The sequence below is a fragment of the Adiantum capillus-veneris genome, chromosome 11 (assembly GCF_014529385.1).
Source record: "Adiantum capillus-veneris isolate H3 chromosome 11, ASM1452938v2, whole genome shotgun sequence".
Lineage (NCBI taxonomy): Eukaryota > Viridiplantae > Streptophyta > Polypodiopsida > Polypodiales > Pteridaceae > Adiantum > Adiantum capillus-veneris.
In genome coordinates, this window is record NC_140941.1 from 40,055,214 (window position 1) to 40,080,188 (window position 24,975).

Sequence of the window (24,975 nt, forward strand, 5' to 3'; positions counted from 1 at the left end):
TTACAAAGGAGCACCACCAAAAGAAGCAATAGTTGCAGACCCTCCAAAAATCAAAGATCAAGAAGAAGTACTTCAATTTGAGTCCATCCTTTGAGATAAAGACAAGGTATTAAGAAGCGGTAATATTACACGACGATATCTTATTAAGTTTAAGGATTATCCTTTTAAAGATGCTAAATGGATACAAGGAACCTAGCTTAAGAATAATATGAACCTTGTCAATGCTTACAATGCTACACTAGAGTAAGAAAATGAAAATGAATTTTAAATGAACAATGTTTTTGTCTTATAAGAAGAGTTCTCCTTTTATTGTGCACAAATTTAAATAGTATGCATGCTTAGGATCATGTTTGTGGTGACAAAGTCTCACAAACACCAAGTAGAACTTGTCACTCTACTTTGGAAGTATGATATGGACTAAAGAGCAGACATGCTTGCGGAAGCTAAGTCTTTTGAGCACCAAATGGATTAGTCATCCATTCTAAAATGATGTCGTAGGGTAAAACGGGATCCGCTACCCGCTAAGAAACATGGACTAGTTAGGCTTTATCTTCTCTACCTCATTGTCGAGGACGACTATGATTTCAAGAGAGAGGTAATGTCATAAAACCTAATATCTAGCTAACCCAAATGATTTTCTCATATTAAACTGATCATTTAGTGTGGGAGAATAAACGGGAACAATAGTTAGAATAGAGACATGTACTTGTAGACCCATCTTAGCAGAGGACCAAAAGGAGAGATGGTTACATCTCAATAGGGGTCCAAAAGGAGAGATGGTTACATCTCAATAGGGGTCCAAAAGGAGATTGTCTACCAAAGAGCAATGTGTAATAAGTGCTTCTAGACTTATTTCAACAGGGGACCAAGAGGAGAGATGGTTGCATCTCAATAGGGGTCCAAAAGGAGACGGTCTACCAAAGAGCAATGTGCAATAAATGCTTCTAGACTTATCTCAGCAGAGGACTAAGAGGAGAGATGGTTACATCTCAATAGGGTCCAAAAGGAGATAGTCTATCAAAGAGCAACGTGCATCTAATGGAGCTTAAAGACCTTAGGGTTAGCTTCATGAAAGACGTCCAAATGTTAGTGTTAAAAGTCCTTTGACCTTAGGCAAGCTAGGGTTGATTGGGAACCCCCGACCCAAGCTTGAGGTGCTTGTCATGCTTGGTGACTAAGGTGCTTGTTGTGCTTGATGACTAAGGTGCTTGAGGTGCTTGTCATGCTTGATGAGGAAGGTGCTTGAGAAGCTTCCCATGCGTGGGGGGTAAGGTGCTTGATTCAAAAAGAGACCCTACAAAGGAGGGGGAAAGCCCCAAAATTAAGGGAATCTTTGACTTAACCTCTCACTCACACAAAGGCCACCCCCTTTTTCAAGGGGCACATGGACACATGTTAAGATTTCTCTATGCTTGAATCCTATTGGCTAGGCTAAAGAGGGGTCCAATGAGCTTCTAGTTCAATTCAACAAATATCTCAATATTTTCAAGCTCTCTCTCTCAAAGAGATAAGGAGGACACTTGTCCTAATGCTACCCATGTTGCTTGAAATGCATTGTGCATGTGATTGGCTAGGCTTAGAGGGGTCCAGTGAGCTCCAATCTTGAGCTAAAAAGAGGGTTCGACCAAGGCAAGCAAGGGGTGTGCTTGGGGATATACCCTCTCACACACTCATTCTTACACACATTCTCACTTGGTGAAAGTGGAGAAACTCTATCTCTTTCTCCAAGCTTGTTGAGAAGTTGAGTGCCTACACCAACACTCTTGGCTATGGAATGCAAATCCAACGAAGAGCCATGCTTTAATGCTTAAGCTTGCCATCTCCTCCATATTCATTACTATGCTATTATGTATATAGCAAGAAGAGTGATGATAAGTGAGGAACTACTTCTTTCTCCTATGGAATGTTTCTTCTTCCTCTTCCCTACCCTCATTCCCCGCTAGCTCTCTCCACCTACGAAGGTGTTTAAGGCCTTGGGACTGAGGCTTGGGATACAAAGTTTATGTTATGCTCGTGATGCATGAAGCTTTCCATCTTCATTGCATCACCTAGGTCACAAGGAACACAAAGATTTTATTGTACCAAGTCTCTCTTGATGGGAGAAACTATAATACAAATGCCTATTTGAGGGGGGACCGGTTGCGCATAAATCCGGTCCTCAACTATTGTCATGTTATCTAAACTCTCTCTCTTGCAAAAGTATTGTTCATGCCAAGTTAACTAAGTACCATGTTTATGTTGCTACCATCAATTAAGTTCACCCGCTATGCTCACAAAGTAATCTCACAAAATTGTGTTATCTAATTTCCTAATTCCGCTATTCTCAAAGTGCATAGGCCATTTCCATTACACACACACACACACACACACACACACACACATACACACACACACACACACACACAGAACATAGGATGTAGGTGGAGCATCTCACCACAATGCATGTGAGAGAGAACAACCCTTATTCTTCTATCTAGTAAAGAATAAGGTGTGTACAAGTGATGGGAGGCCGAATGTGTCTAACGCGTCTGACTGGGGTAAGAGACACACCACCTTTACCCCAATAGTCACCCTATGTCACAATGAATGTGAAGGTGAAAACATTTTAGAAATTTCCAAAGTATGTCTTGAGATGAGTGGAGCAAGGAGACTTCGGGATTCTCAACCTTCTTATCCATGCAGAGGCCCAGTGTGCCAAATTTCTAACTGCAATCACTAAGCAAGACCACGAATGGGTTGTTATGATAAAGGACATGATTTACAAGGCAAAACTCTTCTCTCAAGGTGGCCAATGGAAAATCCTAGAGGCATGACAAGCTACTTGCCTCTAGGTGGACCAGACTTAGACTTGGAGGCACAATGAGCAAGTTAGTAGTACGAAAGTGTACTAGAGCATCGGAGACACTGGGGTGGGAAGAGTTAACAAGGTATTTCTAAAACTCCATAACTCATTGGTCCCCTTGGATTTCTAAAGTAGGATACATTCCTTTGAACCCTTTCTAGAGGGAAATAGCTAGAAAGATCAACAATAAAAAGGACTCACAATTGGTCTGATTCTAGGACAACAATAGTAGGAGATGGAAAGAAATAGATCAAACGGCTACCCAATTCAATCTCAGTGGGATTGAAAGACTGCTTGTCAATAAAGCTTTGGAAGGACTCAACAACTACTGTATGACGATGTGCAAGTCCAAGTTCAAGTGGAAAGCTTGGCGATGGCCCAAGAGCTATCACTTTGGTAAATCGAAAGCCATGAAAAGCCACCACACTCTTATGATCTTTATTGATTGGTTCTCCCCCCTAAACAAGCTATGGGGAAAGTAATGGCTAGAGGCAAGATGGGTGTGGTGATAGAAAATAACATCTGGAATCCACATGTGCCAATATGGATGAAGATATTTCTTTGGAAGGTGTTATGGGGGGCTCTACCAGTAGAAGTAAAGATTCTTGCCAGAGTTGTTGACTCTGATACATGTTTGGGCTATAAATTTTCCTGTGATGAGGACCTTCCTCACTTGTTTAAGGAGTGCATGATTATAAGTGGCCTAGCAGGGAAGGCCTGCAAATGGGTACAAAAGACCTAGATGATGACCTTCCTCACCTATTTAAGGAGTGCCCATTTATAAGTGACCTAGTAGGGAAGACCTGCAAATAGGTACAAAAGACCTAGAAGATAGGGTTCTTTAAGAACGACCTGTTCATATGAGGGATGGTAATGAAAAGACAAGTACTAGTTGTATGTACACAAATTGTTAAATTCTGCTACTTTAAGAAAAATTGGAAGGCTAGGAATAGTTGATTGTTTGAGAATTGATCTTAGAATTGCTAGCTTCAAGGAAATTGTTCAAGAAATTAGGGAAATGATTATCTCCATGGGAAAAAAAAGGATCATACGAGTGGTATAGAGTCATCATGTTGTACTAATGGAGTAGGGTTGTCAAGAATATGGATAGTTGTATGCCTTGTTGTGAGGTTTGGTAGATTATCAAGGTTATATGGAATCCCTTAAGGCTCGACACGTGCTTGAGGTTATTCTGCACATATATTTTGGAGAATACAATGCATCCACTCACTATTGGGAGTTTGGAAAAAAAAAAGGTTGGATTAGATTAAATAGAAAGACTCCGTCCTTGATGTAGGCAATCACCTTTGCTTGCATTTTTAAACTGCTTGAAAGATTAGGAGCAATAAATAAAGGAGATTAGTTTCATTAGGCCATCGGTAAACCAATGCAGCCATCTACCTCAACGTTCCCTTCTGCACGTCGAGGTTTGTATAACCCAAAAGCTTCATTTATTCAAGCTCCTCTACCTTTGTATGCTTCCATGGCTAGTCTGCCTCCCAGAAATTCCTTCAGTGGAGGTGTAACGACTGTAGAACAATTGAGGACCTCCAACACTCATATGCTGTATCAGGAACATGTTTAGGGTAATGATAGATTCGTCCCTAACCTAATACAACCTAACATTAAAGCCTTTTCAGCTCGGCTGAGAGAAGGGGAGGAGGACGTCCTATGGAACCCAACACAAGGGACATGAGGGGTCTAGAGCAGCCTCCTATCAACCAGGATGTGCACAGTCAAGATACTCCTAAAGACCAATTTGAAGAGGAGGAGAACTCTAAAGACGAATATTCTGTTATCATCCCCACTAGAGATATAGAACTGTGGCACTCTCAGCTGCAAGACAAACTCATCATAGGCCTTCTGCATGGTGCCAGACCCTCCCTGGATGCTCTAAAGGCTTGGATGACCCAGAACTGGGAGAACAAAAATATTAAGGTAACCAATGTACAGTATCTCCCAAAAAATTATTATCTTTTTTTCTGTGAAGATGCTCATGATGCTCTCCAGATTGTGAGCCAGGGGCAGTGTCTTATCAGGAGCTCGCCTTTGTCTGTCTTTAAATGGTACTTGGGGTTTAAACCTAGGGGACCTAAACCTACTAAGGCTCCCATCTGGGTTGGCTTTCTTGATCTCCCTGTGGAATATTATCCATGGTCAAAGAACATTGGTGCTTGCATTGGTAAGGTTTTAGGTCAAAGAGCCAGGGGAGGTATCAATCCGAAATGGGACCCCTAGTACTCATCGAAATTGATTTGAATGCTGAACTGAAATCTCTTATCCCTATAAAGGATTCAGATGATAATCTCCTCCATATGCAGTTGGTGGCATACTGAAATTTGCCTAATGCTTGTTTTCATTGCTTTAAGCAGGGACATTTCATTAAGGATTGTCCTGATCTTAAACCTCTTCCACCACAGGATCCTCAACCCTCCTCTGATAAGAAAGAGTTTCATGTTGTCCCAAAGAAAAATAGTGCCAAAAATAACAGAAACCCTAAACCTTCCTCTTCTAGGAACAAAAACAGCTTTAGCCCTCTTCTAGTGGATGTCTTTGACCCTTTCAGTTATGATTTACAAGAACCGGAGCACAATCAGCCTGATCAGGAGCCTGTTGGAGATGTGCAGAAAGAGGATGTTTCTATGGGTCAAGTCCCTCCAAAAACTTCAAGTCTTAACCAGGCTCATAACCTCTCCTCCCCCCCTGACAGCCCGATGAATGATTCAGGAAGCCTGTCCTCTTCTTCATCTGACTCTGAGGATGGTGCTATTCCAAATACTCAAGATAAGGGGAAACAGATTATGGAAGAATCTATGTTTGCTTCTCAACTTGAAGCTCAAGACAACTTGGTTAAAGTTCAACTCAGTGTGGATGCAGACAAAGAGGTGGACATATACATGACCCAAGCTGAGGAAGAAAGACTGCCTTTGCCTCTCTCTTCTTCAGCTAAGAGGAAAAAAGAGCTTTGTAAAGACCCCACAAGAGTCTCTGTAACCCTAGCTAAGCCTTCCAAGAATAGTAAAAAATGAAGTGTCCTAACTTCAGAGCTATCTCTTTTAACTGTAAGGGACTGACAGACCCTAACAGAGCTCAAATCATAAAGAACTGGATGATTGAAGATCATGTCAAGCCAGACTTTATTTGTCTTCAGAAGATCAAATCTTTTGGTCAAGTGCTAACCTCTAATCTTCAAAGACTTAGTGCAGGTCATAAATGGTATAATACTTCTCACTGCAATGGCAAAAGAGGTGCTGCTTTGGGAGTTGTTGAAAAGTATGCTAGTCTTGTCATCAAAGTTCAGTCCTTTGCTGATGGCCATTGGATTACTGTAACTCTAGACAAACCTTTCGATTTTACTTTAGTCTATGTGTATGCTTCTAACTCTTCAGGAGAAAGAACTGCCACATGGGAGGAATTGGCCTGCCTCTCTAGTCCTTGTATTTGTGCAGGTGATTTCAACATGGTAGAATCTGTCCAAGACAGATGGAACCAGCTTGGGCAAGACCTGGGAGGCAGAGAAAAAGTGCAGTGGGACAATGTAGTATCAAAACTGAAACTGGTTGACATTTCTGAGGAAACTGGAATGACTTGGTCCAACAAGCAAAATGGGTCATGCTACAAAGCTGCCAGACTAGACAAAATCTATATGTGCAATGATATGCTCAACAATTTTTGGTAGGTAAGTTGTACTAAGGAGAAATCTATAGTGATATTTGATCATGCTCCTGTCATCTTAGATATTCAAAAGGATGATTGTAGCTTCAGAGCAGGATGGCCTCACCTAGACCAGTCCCTTCTATCTCTTGCAATGGTCAAAGAGAAAATAAAAGACATCTTTGATACCTCTTTCTCAGGTAATACCTCTGCTTTTAAAGCTTGGGACTGTGCTATCAAGAAAACTCAAAAGTCTTTATCTGAGTTTAAAGCTAAGGCCAAAGAAATTAGGAGTAGCAGAAGAATGATGATAAGGAGACATATTGATACTTTAGAACAAGGACTCTCTCCTGGTGATCCTCCTAGCCCCCAATTAGGTGAGCTGAAAGCTAAGCTTAGAGATGAAGAGCTCTTATCTGCTAAGGCCTCAATCCTATGGACCAGATATTTTTGGGCTGGTAAAATTGACAAACCTGATAAACATATGTTTACTCTTCTTTAAAAAAACAAGGCCAAAGATTTTATACCTTTCTTGAAAAACAAAGAGGGTCTTATTATGAGTTCTCATGATCAGAACTTGAAGGTTGCTGAGCATTTTTTCAGGGACATCTTTTCTTCCCCTCCTAAAAGAGGAGCTATCCATACCAACGCTAGAGCTGATATTGCCAGGATAAGGAAAAAAACAGTTCCTGTACAAATAGCTCATTGGATGGATTAACCCCTTACAGAGGGGGAGTTAAAAGATGCCATAGATTCTATGAAGGATGGTAAATCTCCTGGCCTTGATGGTATTCCTAATGAGTTCTTTAAAATGTATAAAGATTTTCTTGTCCCACATCTGATGTCCATATGGATTGAGGCTGTAAGAGTAGGAGCTCTTTCCACCTCTATGAATACTGGTGTGATTAGGCTCATTCATAAAAGGGGAGCTAAGGAGGACCTAGGTAATTGGAGACCTATCTCTTGTCTGACTTTTGTCTATAAAGTCTTCTCCTTGTCTTTAGCCAGAAGATTGAGTCCTCTGATGAATCAGATCATTTTGCCTGAGCAGAAAGGCTTTATGAAGGGTAGATTCATATTAGATATCATTATTGCTTTGTGGGAGGCTTTTGATTTCCTCCAAGACAGTGAGTTGTATTCTTAACACTAGCGGGCTGATCGTCTGTTAAGGGACTTCATCTTTTTCAAGATAGACTTTGACAAGGCTTATGACAGGATGGAATGGGATTTTATCTTTCAATCTCTGCATGACATTGGATTTAGCAGGATGTTTATTAAATTCATTCAAGTTCTTTTTGGCAATGCTTTTGCAAGGGTAGCTATGAATGGTGAGTTATCTGCTACCTTTCCCTTACAAAGGTCTACAAGACAAGGCTGCCCTATAGCCCCTCTTCTATATGCTATATGATCTGATTCTCTAGGATGGCTGGTTCAGGATGCATTAGAAAAAGGTCAGATGAAAGGGATAAAAATCCCAGGAGCTGCCAAAGACCTTGTTCTTCAACAATTTGCAGATGATACTAACTCTATTATGTCCAGTGATACAGATACATTGGAATGCTTTTGCAAATGCTTAGACACTTTTTGTTTGGCTAGTGGTTCTGTCATTAATCACAACAAGACTAGCTATAAGGCTAACTATGCACAGATCCCTCAAGTCATAACTGAAGCTGGTTGCCATGAAATCAGAGAGGGTCAAGTCTTCAGGTTGTTAGGAATACCAATGGGTTTCAAGATCTCCTATGCTCAGAGATGGGAGTGGGTCATGGATAAGTTCAAACTTAAAATAAGGAAATGGCAGTGTCATCAGTCCTCTGTTCCTTCAAGAGCCTTTATTCTTAACCATTATCTGCTTCCCTCTTTAATCTTTTTCTTGTCTTGTTGGTGTCCAGCTAAATATCAATTGAATCAAGTATTTACTCTGGCCATATCTTTTCTATGGGGAGGTGACGTGGACCATCCAAAGATCTCCAAGGTTCCATGGGATATTTGTTGTTTACCTAAGGAGAATGGAGGCCTTGGCATCCTCAACCTATCTCTTATCTCTACTAAAATGGCTGCCAAATGGATCTTCAGAGCAGCAGACTCAGAAGACTACTAGGCTCTACTCCTCAAAAGGGATGTACATAAATTTAAATTGCAGAAATATAAAGCATGGATTAATCTTTAGCTCAGAGATGTTCTTTTGTTCCCAGCAACATACATCCCTTATGGCTCCAAACTTGTTTGCAGAATGTGGAACTCATGGAATATTGTCAAAGCCAGTTGGAAACCTACCAAAGAGTTTTAACTAATCATGTTAACTTTTTTCTAGATTCTTTCTGGTTTGGCTATTTTGCAGACAAGGCCAAAGTGGGTATAAACAGAAAAGCTCATAAATGCTATAAGGCTGGAATCAGGCATTGGAAGGATTTACTGATCAATGGACAACTAAAAACTGCTGATTCTCTTCAAAATGAGTTCTCCATTTCACCTACAGATGCCAGGTGGTGTATTCAAAGAGCTAAATAGTGTATGGCGAAGCTAAGGATACCAGCAAAAGCAATGCAAGCCACTTGTGGGACGTTTTACATTGCAAAGCAGGTGTATTCTCAGTTCAAACCTACAAGATCAGTGGATAACTCCCTCAAGCAAAAACTCAATAGAAAATTGAAGGTGGATTGGAGCAGCAAACAATGGTCTTATAGATTTAAATGTTTATGGGCCTATCCATATGCCAATAAACAGAGCACCCTCATGTGGCTCATCATTCATCAGGGCATTTGGATTGTAGAAAGAGCTCTCAAAGCTGGCATGGGAAGTGGTATTTGTAGCAGATGTAATCTGGCTTCAGAAAATTGTACACACATCTGGTTTCAATGTAGCAAGAATAGAGATGTGTTACAGCTTATTCATAAAGTGCTCTCTCAGGTTACTGTGAAACCTCTGGAGTGTAAGGATCTATTGTTGGGTAATTGTAAAGGGTTGGATATCCCTCTATGGAACATATGGAGAGGCTACATACTATGGTTTATATGGCTCAAAAGAAATGTTGTTGTTTTTAAGAATGATTCAACCCCTCCTCTGTCCCTGCTGCATAGAGATCTTCTACACTCTGCATTGTAGCTGTGTAGGAAAGTCAAAGATGTACTTTCCCAAAATGAATCTGTCTCTCTTATTCAAAAAGGATGTAGATGGCAACAATGGAGGAAAATAGTCCCTCAGTATTACAACTCATGTAGACTTATGATGAGAGAGGCCCTCTCTTTGTAACCCTTTGTTCTAGGGATACCCACCCCCTCCTTGGGTACTTTGTATCCTTTTTCACCGTTTTAATACATTTCAACTTTCTTCAAAAAAAAAAAAATCCCAAAAATAATTACATTGGCTAACAAGGGAGCCACCCCAATATATCCATCAAAGAAAGCTTGATATAAATCATATAAAAAACTCAGATACAATGGACTCATCAGGGAGCAACCCTACATAAAGGAGCAATTGAAAATTAGGAGGGGGAGCCTTCGAGCTCCAACACCTCATGAGGAGAACTCACTATCCGTAAGACCGAAAGAAGACAAGACCCACATGCTTTTTTGCAGGGCCATGCATTATCATAACTGCCCGTTGCCCCGCGGGAGAAATCCAATATCAACATACCACGCTGAGCCCACCCCATCGGAAGCTGGTCTCCAATGCCACCATGAAGGGAATATCCTACCATTACTCACCCTGCATGCCGAAAAGCCTCTGACAAGATTAGTCATCATGTGTCTCTTAGGAAAGAGGGAGGGATGGCCTCTATGGACAAAAATTGAGAGAAGTGAGGGAGGGCATGGTAGATCTGTGAGAGTAGCCATCAAGAGTCTCTCTTCGAAGCAAACCACGCCAATCCTATCCTCAAACCCACCACCCTCACCAAGCTCCATGCCATAGGAGGCCCCTTAGAGTCCCTGTGATCTACACCCTACACAGGTTGGGTAAAGCCATAACCAAGTTGCATGTCCACCTTCACTGAAACCCTTGTCGCTGAAACCAAGGAATAGATCCTAATATCACCAACTCAAGATTTTGAACAAAATTTTGTTAGCCTCCTAAAGACCTTACTATCCATATGGGTGAAGGTCGTTCAATTCTAATTGTTAGACATGTGTCCCTCAAGAGAGCCTTAAAGAGTATTGAAGTGAAATAGTGAAATAAATTACCAGCTTAGCTTAGTAGGCCTTTGTTCTTCCTCACCTTGTTTAATCAATTTTGCTTGGAATTTGACATACAACTAAGTTGTCTAATTAGTCCTTTCCTGTCAAGTAAAAGTTGGAAAAATGATTTGTTTCGAGGAGTGGTTGGAGGCTCGGCCTCACACACGATGAATGATCATCACTACTACGTGCGAATGCACCCTAAGCAGGCAAATGCCCCATTGCCCATGAGCTGGCGGCAAATCTGCAAGCCCGAGTCTGCCCGACGACTTAACTGTAAAAGGGTTGACTAGTCAAGACAAAAGAGGTGAGGACCGTGGGGACCGGGGTGTCAAGTTTCAACTTCAAGCTTTACATTCCGTTTGCTCACATTTTGTAGCTTTCCCGTGATCGAATCGCCCTTTTCTGCGGAGACGGAGACAGAGAGCGAGAAAGAGAGGGAGAGAGGGGAGTGCACTACGCAGAGAGAGGACTCAGAGGAGGCGGCCCCAGGTAAGGAAACGTCGGTCACAAGGCAATCACGTCAGGTTTGCAGATCTCCAAAATAACGGTGTGTATTTGTGTGTGTGGACAGAGAGACAGAGAGAGAGAGAGAGAGAGAGAGAGAGCGCCATATAGCCGCCAGCGCTTGTGTTCAGCTTCTCTGGCTCTCATGCAGATGAGGTTAAACCCCTTGTTAATAAGAATTCTTTGGCCCTTTTCTGCATTTTTGCGTGTCTGTGTGAGTGTGGCGAGTCCATGGCGAGCATGGACTCTTTTGATCTGTGCACATCTCACAAGGACTACTATCTCTTGGCCGCCGCCGTCCGGTCCTTCTTCCTTGTCATTGCCACACATCTTCTAGCAGGAGAGGTGGACACAAGCACTCTCTCTGAGGAGGCAGCAATTCTGCCGCGCCTCATGTGGTTGCTGCGTTATTTCAACCCGCTAAACCTCTCGTGGCGCTACTACTCCATCTTTGCATACAGAATCGTAGCGGGGCGAGCGTGGGGCGAGAAGCAGCTGGCCATCATCAACTATGAGGCACATCCATGCCGAGCGCCTGTCCCCTTCATCGTCACAGAGGCGGTGAATCCGTATCATGTGCGGCGCTTGGAGCCCTCGGGCTTCTTCAGCTCACAGGGGTTACTGACAATCTCTGCTGGCTATCAAGGGATTCTCGCTGTTCAATACACCATATCGACAGCGGGGGTCGCGTTTCTGCCAAACATCACCATGCCCTTGGCCATCATTGGTCTCTTCAGAGTGCTTGTCTACCCATGGATTACCAACAAAGTGTATGTGGATCCCTACCCATATCCCTGCTCACAGGCAATTCAGATGGGGGACATGCACATAAACCCCTACAAGCCCAGCAGAGTGGTGGCAGCAAGCTGGTTCCTTGTACTCTCCTTCCTTGTGTTTCTCTCCCTATGGCCGCTTTTCGCGTATCCGGCCTTCGATTTGCCGAAGGAAATCCTGCAATTCACTATACAGATGTTCTACATTTACTTGACGGTCTCAGAGCTCGTGTTCCATGCAGCATTGTTGTGGCAAGGGGCTGGAGCTTGGGCCAACAGGATAGTGTTTTTTGACCATTGGGTTTACAAGGTGCAAACTGCTGGGTTTATGGGCCTTCTAGCATGCACTTTTGTGCTTGGTGTAGCTGATTTTCTGGAGCATGATTACTATCGAGAGTGTATATGATGCGGGATGCGTGCGCACGATGCAGAATGCGGAGGCACACACACAACAACCGGTGATGATGGGCTGCTGCTTGCATATAGTGTTTCATATACAAACAGGTTCATGGTGATTCTCCCTTGTATAATTTTCCTATCCCATGAGTACAACAATAGCAGGAGAGCAATCTTCCTGTGTACAGTCTTAAATTAGGCAACAATTTAACAAATGCTTGATACTGTTGTCGAAAGGATTTGAACTCGGGACGCATACGACATGATTCCCTTCAGGCTTGATGGTTACTTCAGATTCAAAAAGAGCGGGGCAAAACTTTTCGAGTCGGTTCAATTAACTGTTGTGATTGGTGCTCTCTCTCTCTCTCTCTCTCTCTCACACACACACACACCCACAAGAAGTTTTGGACAAATTCTCACAATATTTCCCACATTGTGACTTACCTCAACATCATGAGCTTCTGCTCGAGAGGCACCGCATACCTAGCTAGGTATGATTTGGGGGGCAGGGGAAGAAGGGGGGGGGGGGGGGGGGTGTTTGGGTGTCCCCTGCCCCCAATCGTACCTAGGTACACGGTGCCTCTCGAGCAAAAGCTCATGATGTTATACATTGTATGAAAACACCGAGAAAGACTCCGTTTTCCTACATGAGAAAATTTATAAATCTTGTTGTGACCCCGTTCCTACGACGATAAAACTTCTCTAGTCACAATACGCAGCAGCTAGAAACCACTATGCGCACCAAGACGGTACAGTAGTGGTTCGGATTCCACTTGTTTTTTATTATTATTTTATTTTGGGGGAGAGGGATACAGCCTGGCACAGGGCCCATCCACTTTACCCTCTCTGAAGAGTCAAGTGTGTGGACTGTGGTAAAGATGAACATTGAAACGTTGAATGTGGAAAGCCAAAAAGTGTGGAGGTGCTGATACGAGGAGTCTCTTTTGCTTCTAATTAGGGTGGATCCGCACCCACACGGGAAGGGGGGGATCCCCTAACCCGTTGTCGTCAGCAAACGAAACTTGGGAGTCTCAACTCTGTCAAAATCGGGAGAGTTGGAAAACAAGCTTGCTACCTCCGCCTCGTCTCAACAAAGAGTTGCTTCGTGCTAGCAGCAGTTATCATATGCAACAAAAAAGTTGACGAGCAAGAGAGGTTCTATCCTTGCCCGTGCAAATCCTCCCTATAATAGAAACCTTGCACACCATCCATGAAATTGGCCCCTAGTTAGGAGACTCGTCACACACCAAAAGAGAGATAAGGTTGTCACACAAACTTGAACTAGAGAGACGCCCAATAGCAAGACTCGAAGTCCAAATCACTAGCCGTGAGATAGTATGGCTCTTGTCAAAATTTTGGGTTGATTATGAGCCGGGTCGTGCTAGGTATTAGCAGGGGTAGTGGCGAGAAGAAATACACATGGTCGCACTGCTACGAGGAGAGCTGGACTGAGATAATTTTGTCGAAACGTTGCACAGGCTTCAACTAGCTGATTGGCTGAAATCGGGAGACAAATGCGCTCAGTTTTGCATCACCTAAGTTATAGCTTAGCCCCTTCATTTTTGCAGCACTGCGAGAGGCTAGGAAATCTGCCAAAAACGGGAGATTCCATGGTCGCTTTCCCCTGCTGCCCTCGTTACTAATTGACACCTCCATTTGGGAGGTGGGATCAATGGCTCACGATCACCGATTGATCGTGACCGTTGGATTGCCTACGGAAAGCAAAAGATTCCCACTTTCTCGGATCCGGGACTTGAACCCACTACCCTCTCCCCCACGGGATTGACTCTAACCACTAGGCTAACGCGCGCTCGTTGGAAGGTGTGTGGGGGATAAGTTTATAGATCACGGCGTCGCGGACAAGTTTACACCGAGTTTGCACGCAGTTCACACCAAATTTGGTGTGGTGTGTAGACCCTCTCCAGTTTACACCTAGTTCACATCGTGTTCATGTTGAGTTCACACTGAGTTCACACCAAATTTGGTGTGGTGCACATATCTTCGAGTTCACGCTTAGTTCACACCTAGTTCAAATGCCGATCGGACGGCCCGGATTGCACCCGCCTCGCGACGCCTACTGTGGGCCATTGATCCCACCTCCCTGAGGAGGTGTCATTTAGTGACGAGGCCCTGCTACCTTGAGTGCGACCCAACTTATGTCTATATATTGGGGTGCAATCTAGCTTCCTAGAGAGGCCTGCCCACTTACTCGCTCCTCTACTCTACTCTCTCTCCCTCTCTCCCTTTAAGAGCGTCTACTCACGGTGAGTTTCAAAACGCACACCAAGAAGCTTCCTCACGATTATATAAAGTCAAAGTTTCAATTTTCAACTTTGCAAAACTGTCTAAACTTTTGCTAAAATCCAAAAGTTTGTGAAACTCACAAGGTTTCCCTACATTCCCTCTTTCACTCTTTATTTAGCGAGTGAGACTGTGAGAGTCACACTTGGAAAGCCTTGAAAAAAAAAAAAACACACACACACACACACACTTATGTTTTGCTGCCTTGAGAATGAGTAAGACTCTCCCCGCCTCGGAAAGCAAAACGAGGATTTGTTCAAAGTCATCAAATTATGTGTGTTCGTGTCTTGAATCACCTTCATAGCCTTTTTCTTGTTGCACCCTAAGGTAACTTTTTGAAAGAAAAAAAATCAAACATGTATGGATCTCTCTAGAGGAAATTCTCAGCAAAAACACTTGGACAATCGATAACGTGATTTTGAATATATACACTACCTTTATTCAGAATCCTCTCAATTGGCTATCTTAAATTTAACACACACACACACACACACACACACACACACACACACACACACACACAGAGAGAGAGATGACCTTAGCACATATGGCTCCTAGCTACCTCTTTAACATGGAAAGGTATGTTTACTGTTGTTCATGAGCACTTGGAACCGGTCAGTTGTAAATTTGCACAAGTAATCGAGTCAATGTTGCAAAGCAAAGATGTAAAGCACATCTTTTGCAACATACAGTGAGTTATTGTTGGCTAGGAAAGGATAGGCATGGATTCTAATGACCGACCTGCCAATGCACAACCAAGAAACAGTAGTGCCACATCAAAGTGTGCCTCACCAGCGGATGTCTATGTAGAAACATGGTTGGCTTGCTTATATCTTGCCCTGTGCTCACAACGAGAGAGAGAGAGAGAGAGAGAGAGAGAGAGAGAGAGAGAGAGAGAGAGAGAGAGAGAGGTTGCCTTGCATGTATGCACACTGCAAACATAGAGGGAGATTGGGTAAGAGGCTTTGATGGGGCCTAACTGTGATGGTTGCCATCAATTGAATCAGATAGAGAGAACACATCATGCCCTCAGGTCAAACAAAGAGCATTGAATGTGTGGGTGTGAATAAACTCAAAGGGTAACCATAGACGTGGCCCTTTATTGTACCAAACATTGCAAGAGTGTCAAGGTTGTGAATGTTGAGAGAGAGTTAAGCAACTTGTCATGCAATTGATGCCTTCCCTCGTCTTGACTAAGTCAACACTTGCCACAATGATATTATTGTGATCCACGTAGTGCCAAAGCTCTATTACAAACTCCTCTAAACGTCCTAGCAGAGAGAGAGAGAGAGAGAGAGAGAGAGAGAGAGAGAGAGATGTCAAAGGTGGGAGCAGAGAGGGTGAAAGGAGGGGAGATGATGCTTGAGTACCCTCACACCCATGCTTTGAGGTGCCACATTCATTCCCACTTTCTTGCAATGTGAGAACACTTGCAACTTTGAGCAATATGCTGAATGAAAACACATTGATGAGGATGAATGGGGAGAATACTTTCCTCAGAATCTGAAGGAGTCTGCTCGTAAATGGTATTACCATTACCCAACATGCCGACTAAAATCTTACAACATGTTGATCAAGGCCTTCAAGCGGAAATATTATGACAACAGAGGAGAGGAAGACATTTTGTGTGAACTTGACAAAATCAGGCAAGGAAATTGTCAGTTATGTAGAAAAGATCAAGGAATTGACTCGACAACTTCAAGAGCCTCCCTTTGAGAAGCGAATGAGAGCCTAGTTTCTAAATGGTTTTCGCAACAAGAAATTGAGAGATTAGAAAGTACCAACGCCAACTAAGAAATTCAATGATTTGGTACAGCGTAAATTAAAACTGGAGCAACAAGCCAAGAAGGAAAAGGGCCATAAAAGGAGACAAACCAGTGACAGTGAGTCTTCGACTGAGGAAAGTTCAAGATCTACTTCCTGCGCCAGTTCTCGTGAGACAACAAATGATATGAAAAAGGCAAAGCCAAGAAAAAGGGGTCTTGGACCAGAAAGATTAAAGAAATGTCCAGACAGATTGTTGAGATAGCAAAAACAAGACCATCAGTGAGGAAAACAGAAATCTTCTGTTTCAAATGTCGATCAAAAGAGCACATGTCGAATGAATGTTCCCAATGCACATATTGTAAGGCCTTCGAACATGTTTAGAATGATTGCGGGATCAGAGTTCACCATTCTAAGAAGGGAAAAGACCTATTGATGACCGCACTCTCCAATTGGGAAGCACTCAAGGCTGATGGAGCCAGTGGGTGTAAAGAAAATGAAGCCAGCATGAGTGCTAGAGTGGGTCAGGGACGCTACTAGAATGGAGTTGGCAGGGGTAGGGGCAGGGACAGAGGAGACTTCTCCAAGAGGAACATGAACTGCTACGGTTGTGGCAAGTATGGACACTTTGCAGCTCAATGTCTAGACTCGCCGAAGCCAAAGGAGGTAGCTGACCAAAAACCACCAGAACCAGTACCAGTGAGAGTGGTCACCAGAAGCTCCCACCCTCTAGTTCTAGAGTGACCGGTTGGCCACATAATTTATCGTGGCTACAGCTATCTCTTTGCGTGCGTGGGAGAATGAGCGTGCCAAGCTGGCCATGAATTGCAACTTAAACCCATTGGTATGGTAAGGTTGAAGGCTTGAGGGAGGTGGGTGGAGGGGGTGCAACACAATAGATCCCTTTCAAAACCCCTAGTGTCTTGGGTTGCAGGTGTGCATTGTGTCAACAATGGTTGGACTAGGTTGCGTCGACCTCCATTGTGGCTGCATGGAAATTCAACCATGTATAGTAGCAAGTCTTTGTTTTCGATTTATAGTATTTATTTATGTATGATCTTTCTTGGCCTCCCCAAAGGGGCGAGGCCTTAGTGATGCTTCAGCCTTCCCCTTATTGCTAATGAAAACAAAAGAAGTTCTTTAATGAAAACAAAGAAGTTCTTTTAAAACAATAAACATTGGTTGATTGGTTGGAAAAAGATGGAAGATACTCATTATGAGACAAGCAACATTCACATCAATCATGAAAGAAGACTCATGAGACTCATTGTAACCCACTTCTGGAAAACTAAAGTTTAGGTGGAATGAAAGGATTCAAAAGAATCAAAGACATCACCCTACTTTTCTCTCTCTCTCTCTTTCTCTCACTCTCTCACACACACACACACACAGCTTGAGATAGAGCATGGAGATACTTTTTGTGGAATGAAAGGATTCAAAAGAATCAAAGACATCACCCTACTTCTCTCTCTCTCTCTCTCTCTCTCTCTCTCTCTCTCTCTCTCTCTCTATGTCTCACACACACACACACACACACACACACAACTTGAGATAGAGCATGGAGATACGTTTTGTGGAATGAAAGGATTCAAAAGAATCAAAGACATCACCCTACTTCTCTCTCTCTCTCTCTCTCTCTCTCTCTCTCTCTCTCTATGTCACACACACACACACACACAGAGCTTGCGATAGAGCATGGAGATACGTTTTGTGGAAGGCTCTCGTCGATGACAGGGCAATGCAAGCATTGACCCCCTACAATGTGAGGTGGAGGTGAGGGAGGAAGCGAGAGTACACAAATTCTCTCTCTCTCTCTCTCTCTCTCTCTCTCTCTCTCTCTCTCTCTCTCATTAGTAGCGTATTGCGTTAAGGGCACTTGCACAAGGTCCTGGCAAGTCCATTCTGAGGTTCATTTTCGTTGTTCCCTCTACTCAAAAATGCCCACACATGCTCGCGCTAAAAACCTTAAAGAGGCATGCAGGAGTTTTAGAGCAGATTGATAGTTGGGGTCTATGGGGGAGAGGAGGTATGTGGTTGATGGAGGGCAAATAGATTGTAAATCGAGGGCTTTTGGAGAGGGTTGGAGGAGGACCAACATTGTAGCAGAAGACATTTGTGTGTGTGTGTTGGGGGGGGGGGGGGGGGGGGGGGGGGGGGGGGGGGGGCTTAACACTATTCGACACCTCCTCTGGAGGGGATCTTCGGTCCCAGATCATTGTTGACTTTGGAACGTTCGATTCATTTGGAGGAAAAAATATGGATTCATTTGGAGGAAAAATATGGATTGGGCAAGGTTTGACCTCATGACCTCCCCATCAAAAGGAGAATGTCTTACCACTATGTTAATGCACGCATTTTGTTTATGTAAATAGATTGGTAGCATTATAGTTTTGGCACGCTTGCAATCTTAGTTCACACCGAGGTCACATCGAGTTTACACCAAGTTCACATTTGGTTCACACCACCAAAATGTAGTGCACATACTATGCAGATTTTCTTTCTTGGATTATCTCAATGAACTTAGTTGTTTTCATGGTGTTCTCAAAAATCTGACAGCTCCTTTCCTTCCAAACATGTTTGAAGTAACAAATCTCACGATTTGCGTTGCGATAAGCAGTGCTTGGCTCTTGAACACCTTCCCTCCCAAGAAGAGATCGTGCTTGAAGAATCCTATTTTATATGTCTTTTGAACCCATTTGCAAATCTTTCAATTGGTATTTTAGATCGTGCTTTTGATACAAAATCTTGCATGAAATTTTTGCATTTGTCTTTTTTTCCCCAGAACTCACAATAGTGAGTGATTGTATTGATAACCAGAAAAATTACATTATGAGCCATGCTCAAAATTCCAAGCCAGTGCATCAAGGAAACAAACTAGCCACTTCCCAAAGCCGACAAAATTCAAGTACATCAACTGATTTGGGAGCCACCCATCCATAAACAGACATACATCCGCAAAAGGGGGGAGCCTGGAAGCTCCATCACCTACAAGACTTGGATGAAAACCCCACATTGATGCCACATTGATGAACAAATCCTCCAAAGGTGGGAGCCATCAGATCTTGTAAAAAAGGACCAACATAATATACCCTGCCATAGGAGAATACAACACAATCCAACCGAGAGGGAACCTCGATCAACTCCAAGATACAAACCATTCATCTTTGATCCCACTTGCCCACATCTTGCTCATTGCCCTCCAAAGAGCACCGAGGCCCTAAAGCTGCAAGTAGCAAAGGGACCAGCATCGGAGCCCTGCTACATCCCAACTTCATCAAGCCAAGAAGAGAGTCAAGTCCAAAACACCATTAGGAACATGAACATGGAGCAAATGCCAAGTAGTTTGAAGGGGGGCACGCCCTATCAAGGAGAATTCTGCGAAGCCCTGTAGATCTACGGATCAACTGCCCATTTTCCCTCCCAAGGAGGAGGTAGGAGGGGTGACCTCTCTTGCTGCCCAAAAATGGGGCCGCAAGCAAGGGAGAGTTTCATTAGGAAAGAAATGGACTCATTTTTGGGCCTTTTAGCTCTAGTGAGAGAATGCTCCTTAGCCAATAAGAAGAAGGATAATGTTACGTTGAAAAGCCTTTTGTCTCATTTTTGAAAATATCAATGAAAAACATTTTGGTGAAATTATCATTGTCATGAGAAAAGTGAGGCGCTTGGTAGTGACATCTTGCACAAGCATTGAGCGCCTTTTTATGTGACCAACTATTGCTATCTCGCACAAGCATCAATCACCTTTTTATGAGGTACTTGCAATTCAAATTCGAACGGGTTGTACGTGATAGCAATTGATAGGTACTATTTAAGAATGTGAAGGGATCAGAACCAAGCAAATAAAGGCCCATGAGGGGTCTTGGGGGCCTCTATTCGCTTGGTTTTGACCTCATGAGGTCCTAGGCTTAAAACGGTTGTAACTTGAGCTAGAGACATCGGATTTCAGTGTTTAAAAGTGCTATCCTATGGTTTTTGGACGTTTCGGGTGCATCAGTGGTATTCTTTTTGTATTTTGAAAACATTTCTTATGTGTTTTCTCTCATCGCACATCACATCACTCATTAAGATTCACGGACATGGATTACGGTGCACAGTTAAGTTGGGCTCTCGAAAAGCATTTTGTACGAGCATGCATTTAAGTGATTGAGAAAATTTTTACGTATGTACTATGAGAAATAGAATTCCAAAACACTACTTTTGTATTTTTCAGGATTACCTCTCTCTATGCTGAGTTGGCGTTTCTTACATGGCCCAAACTTGAGTCCAACTTTCTCCTAATGTGGACAAAGGACCAAGACCGCTCGACTTGCTCATCCCAGAGAGGCCGCTCCCCATGAACCAACCCCGCATGCGATCTCTTTTTTATGTGTAACAAAATAATGTAGGCATAACTTAAGCTTGGCAGTAGCAAAGGGGAACTAGCATGAAAGTGTAACAAAGTGGCTTCAACCCTAGAATGGGCGGAGAAGTTCAAATACTTCAAGGGCTCCTCTCTCCATTGGTCCCCCTCACTCCCCAAACTTGGAAGGGGTTCCTTGAACCCTTCTTGGAGGTAAATTGCTTGCTAGGTAAGAAACAAAGGGATCTCTAAACTATCTCACCTTTGGGATGATAGAAACATTTGATAGAAGGATGCGGAGCTTTTAGTGCTTCATCATAATTTGGGTTTGTACAAAAGGCTTCTGATCAATAGACTCTTGGAAGTGTTGTCATCATCACCTTCACCCGTATTTAGGTCAGAAATAGGTTGGCCTTGCATTGGTGAAAAGATAGAGTGTTGTCGCTCCTCAAGATCTAGGATACCTATAGTGAGCTAGTATACAAAATAGACTAATTTGTCCCACTCACCAAAATATGGAAAAAAATTAACCAGAAGAGCATTGGAAAGAAGTATTAATTCCATCTAGGAGATCAAATGGCATAAATACATGAAATTTTTTATCTGAAAGGTGCTTTGGGGAGCCATTCCTACTGGGATTAAGGGTTGCGATAGAGGGATCGGCATCGTCACTTGCTCTGGTTGCAGTTCGGCTTCTGAGAACGCTCTACATCTGTTTAACAAGTGCTCCACCTCGCGGGGACTGGTTGCTAAAATCTGCAAATGGGTATGCAAGACATGGAAGATTATCTTGTTTACAAATGATTTTGATCCTAGGAGGGTCCAAAGCCAGGCCGTTCTAGTGTGCACCCAAATCACCAGATTTTGTTACCTTAATCAAGTCTGAAAGTCTAGGAACCTTTGGGTATTTGAGGCTCAACTCGTTGTGGCTCAATTTGATAATATTGTGTGTTTGATCACTGAGCTCATTCATGTTGTAGGAGCTAAAAGAGGGACAATAGGTAAAGATAAAGAGTGGCACCATGCACTGAGTTGCCTAGACCACTAGATAGGCTTCTCATAGCACCCCTTTTTTGGTTTCAGTTGTGGTTGTGTTCAAGTCCCCTATGGAATTGTTGCCACCTCAAAGCACATGGCAATTGTATTCTTTTCAAGTTAATATAAATTCTCTCCACTCACAATTGTGAGTGTGGCAAAAGGAAAGAAAAAATGTTTCCTTGTTCCCGTTTATTCTCCCACATTAAATGATCAGTTTAATATGAGAAAATCATTTGAGTTGGTTAGATATTAGATTTTATGGCATTACCTCTCTCTTGAAATCATAGTTTTCCTCAACTATGAGGTAGAAGAGATAAAGCCTTAGTCATTAGTCAATCTTACTTAGTGGGTAGAGGATCCCATTTTACTCTAAGACATCTTTCCAAGATGGATGACTAATCCATTTGGTGCTTGGAAGACATAGCTTCCGCAAGCATGTCTACTCTTTAGTCCATTTCATTCTCCCAAGTAGAGTGACAAATTCTACTTGGTGTTTAAGAGACTTCGTCATCACAAACAAGATTCTAAGCATGCATACTATTTAAATTTCTACACAATAAAAATAGAACTAGTCTTATAAGACAAAAACATTGGTCATTTAAAAGAAATTTGTACATGTGCTTACTCTAATGTAGCATTCTAAGCATTGACAAGGTTCATACTATCCTTAAGTTGTATTCCTTGCATCCATCTAGCATCTTGAAAAGGATAATTTTTGAACTTAATAAGATACTGTCAGATAATCTTACCATGTCGTAGTACCTTGTCTTCATGCCGAAGAATAGCTTCGGGTTGTAGCACCTCTTCTTGATCTTCAACTTCGAGAGGGTCTTCAATAATTGGTTCACTTTGTGGCTCTCCTTTGTAGGGCTTGAGTAGGCTCACATGAAAAGCATTGTGTGTGAGCCAATGGTTGGGCAACTTGAGTTGGTAAGCTGTCTCATTGATAGGCTTCAAGATTTGGAAAGGACCATAGCATCTTTTTGCTAGCTTAGCATAATACTTTTGATGGCCCGTAGGATTTTTGCCCGTTGTTTGCCTTAATCGAGCCTTAGGAAACTTAAGTAAGACCCAATCATTTTCTTTGAACGTTAAGGCTTTTTTGTGCTAGTCAGCAACAACTTTTTGCCTTTGTTGAGAGATGTATATAGCCTCATTAATCTTTTGAAAATATTCTTGTAGGTCACGACTATCCTCATCGGCAAATATCTTCCCATGTACTTTGTGTAGCAAGGGACTTTTAGGTCTTCCCTCAATGATCTCAAAAGGTGCTTTTCTCGTAGAAGTATGTACAATATTATTATGAAAAATTGGGCTCCTCACAGCTGCCAATGCGCTCTGACTGTCAGTGTAGATAGTGTTGGCAGTGTCCTATCCAACACCCAAATCAGCCATAAGGCGTATGAGCTATACACACTCAACCGTAGCTGTGAAGACTGCCTTGTACTCAGCCTCACAACTAGAAGTGTCCATAGTAAGTTGCTTATTGCTCAACCATGATATACATGAACTGCCAAGCATGAAACAAAAACCACTTGTGGACACTCGCATGTAAGTCTAGCCAATTTGAGTTTGAAAAAGCATGTAAGTCTGGCGGCAATGATCCTCCCTTGGGATAAAACAATCCAAGGTGTAAAGTGCCACTAAGGTAGCGGAAAATCCTCTTGACAGCCTGCCAATGCTTATACCCTGTCTTATGCATAAATCTGTTGACCTGTGAGACTGCAAACTAAATATCTGGCCTCGTGTTGCATACATAAATGAGGCATCCAACAATAGTTTGGTAAAGAGTGACATCTGCAAGATCACCAACATCAAGTATTTTTCTCCTTAGCAGTCCATACATACTAAAAATTCTTCTTAGTTAAGTCATGTAGTGGTCCTGCTATTTGAGAGATTTTTTCTATAAAGCGTCTATAATATGCACACATACCAATAAAGCTTCTTAGCTCATGTAGATTCCTTGGATTTAGCCATGCTTTTATTACCTCTAACTTTGATGGATCCATACAAATACCATCTTGAGAGATAATATGACCTAGGCACCATATCCCACATAGTGGGCTCAACAAGACCGATAATTGATCCCAATCCCACTTACTCTAATATAATTAAAAAAATAAACCATTTATAGACTACTTAAGGACCTCTCTTCTTAAGCAAGAAAAGAGAAACCAAATGCTCTTATACCCATGTAATGGAATTGGCCTATTTACTTGAGAGTAGCGGAAATTAGAGAGAGTACTTTTGTGAAATTACTTTGTGAGCATAGCGAGTGAACATAATTGAAGGTAGCAATTTAAACATAGCATTTAGTTAACTTGGCATGAACAATACTTTTGCAAGGGAGAGAATTTAGACAACACGACAACAACTGAGGACCGGATTTATGTGAAGCCGGTTCCCCCTCCAATAGGCATTTGTATTATAGTTTCTCCCATCAACAGAGACTTGTTACAATACAATCTTTGTGTTCCTTGTGACCTAGGTGATGCAATGAAGATGGAAAACTTCATGCATCACGAGCATAGCATAAACTTTGTGGAAAGCATTAACTATCCCAAGCCTCAGTCCCAAGACCTCAAACACCTTCGAAGGTGGAGAGAGCTAGCAGGGAATGAGGGTAGGGAAGAAGAAGAAGAAACATTTCATAGGAGAAAGAACTAGTTCCTCACTTATCATCACTCTTCTTGCTAGCATACATAATAGCATAGTCACATGAAGATGGAGAAGATGGAAATCTTAAGCATTGAAGCATGGCTCTTGGTTAGATTTGCATTCCATAGCCAAGAGTGGCAGTGTAGGCTCTCAACCTCTCTACTTTCTTGGAGAAGGAGAGGGAGCTCTTTCACTTTGTACTTCAGACAATGAGAGTGTGTGTGGGAGAGTATACCCCTCAAGTAGGCCCCCTACTTGCTTTGGTCGACCCCCCCTTGTAGCTCATGCTTGAAGCTCATTGGACCCCTCCAGGCCTAGCCAATCACAAGCAAGAGTCATACCAAGCAACAAGGGTAGCCTTGGGACAAGTGTCCCCCTTTCCCCTTTGAGAGAGAGGTCTTGATAAATGCTAAATCAATTAATTAAATCCACTAAATTATCATTGGACCCCTTGGGTGGCCAACCAATAGGCTTTAGGCACACCATGAGGGTAACCTAGGTAGGGGATTGACATGTGTCCTACTTGCC

The 24,975-nt window shown here is 42.7% G+C and overlaps 1 protein-coding gene across 1 annotated transcript; it reads left to right on the plus strand.

Annotated features, from left to right (window-relative positions):
• The first annotated feature begins 11,022 nt into the window (after positions 1–11,022).
• On the plus strand, positions 11,023–12,702 carry LOC147447133 (uncharacterized). Its single transcript, XM_086524252.1, has 2 exons — positions 11,023–11,163; positions 11,246–12,702. The coding sequence occupies exon 2, from the start codon at positions 11,410–11,412 to the stop codon at positions 12,355–12,357; it is 948 nt and encodes a 315-aa protein (XP_086380378.1). The 5' UTR covers positions 11,023–11,163; positions 11,246–11,409; the 3' UTR covers positions 12,358–12,702.
• Positions 12,703–24,975: the final 12,273 nt, after the last annotated feature.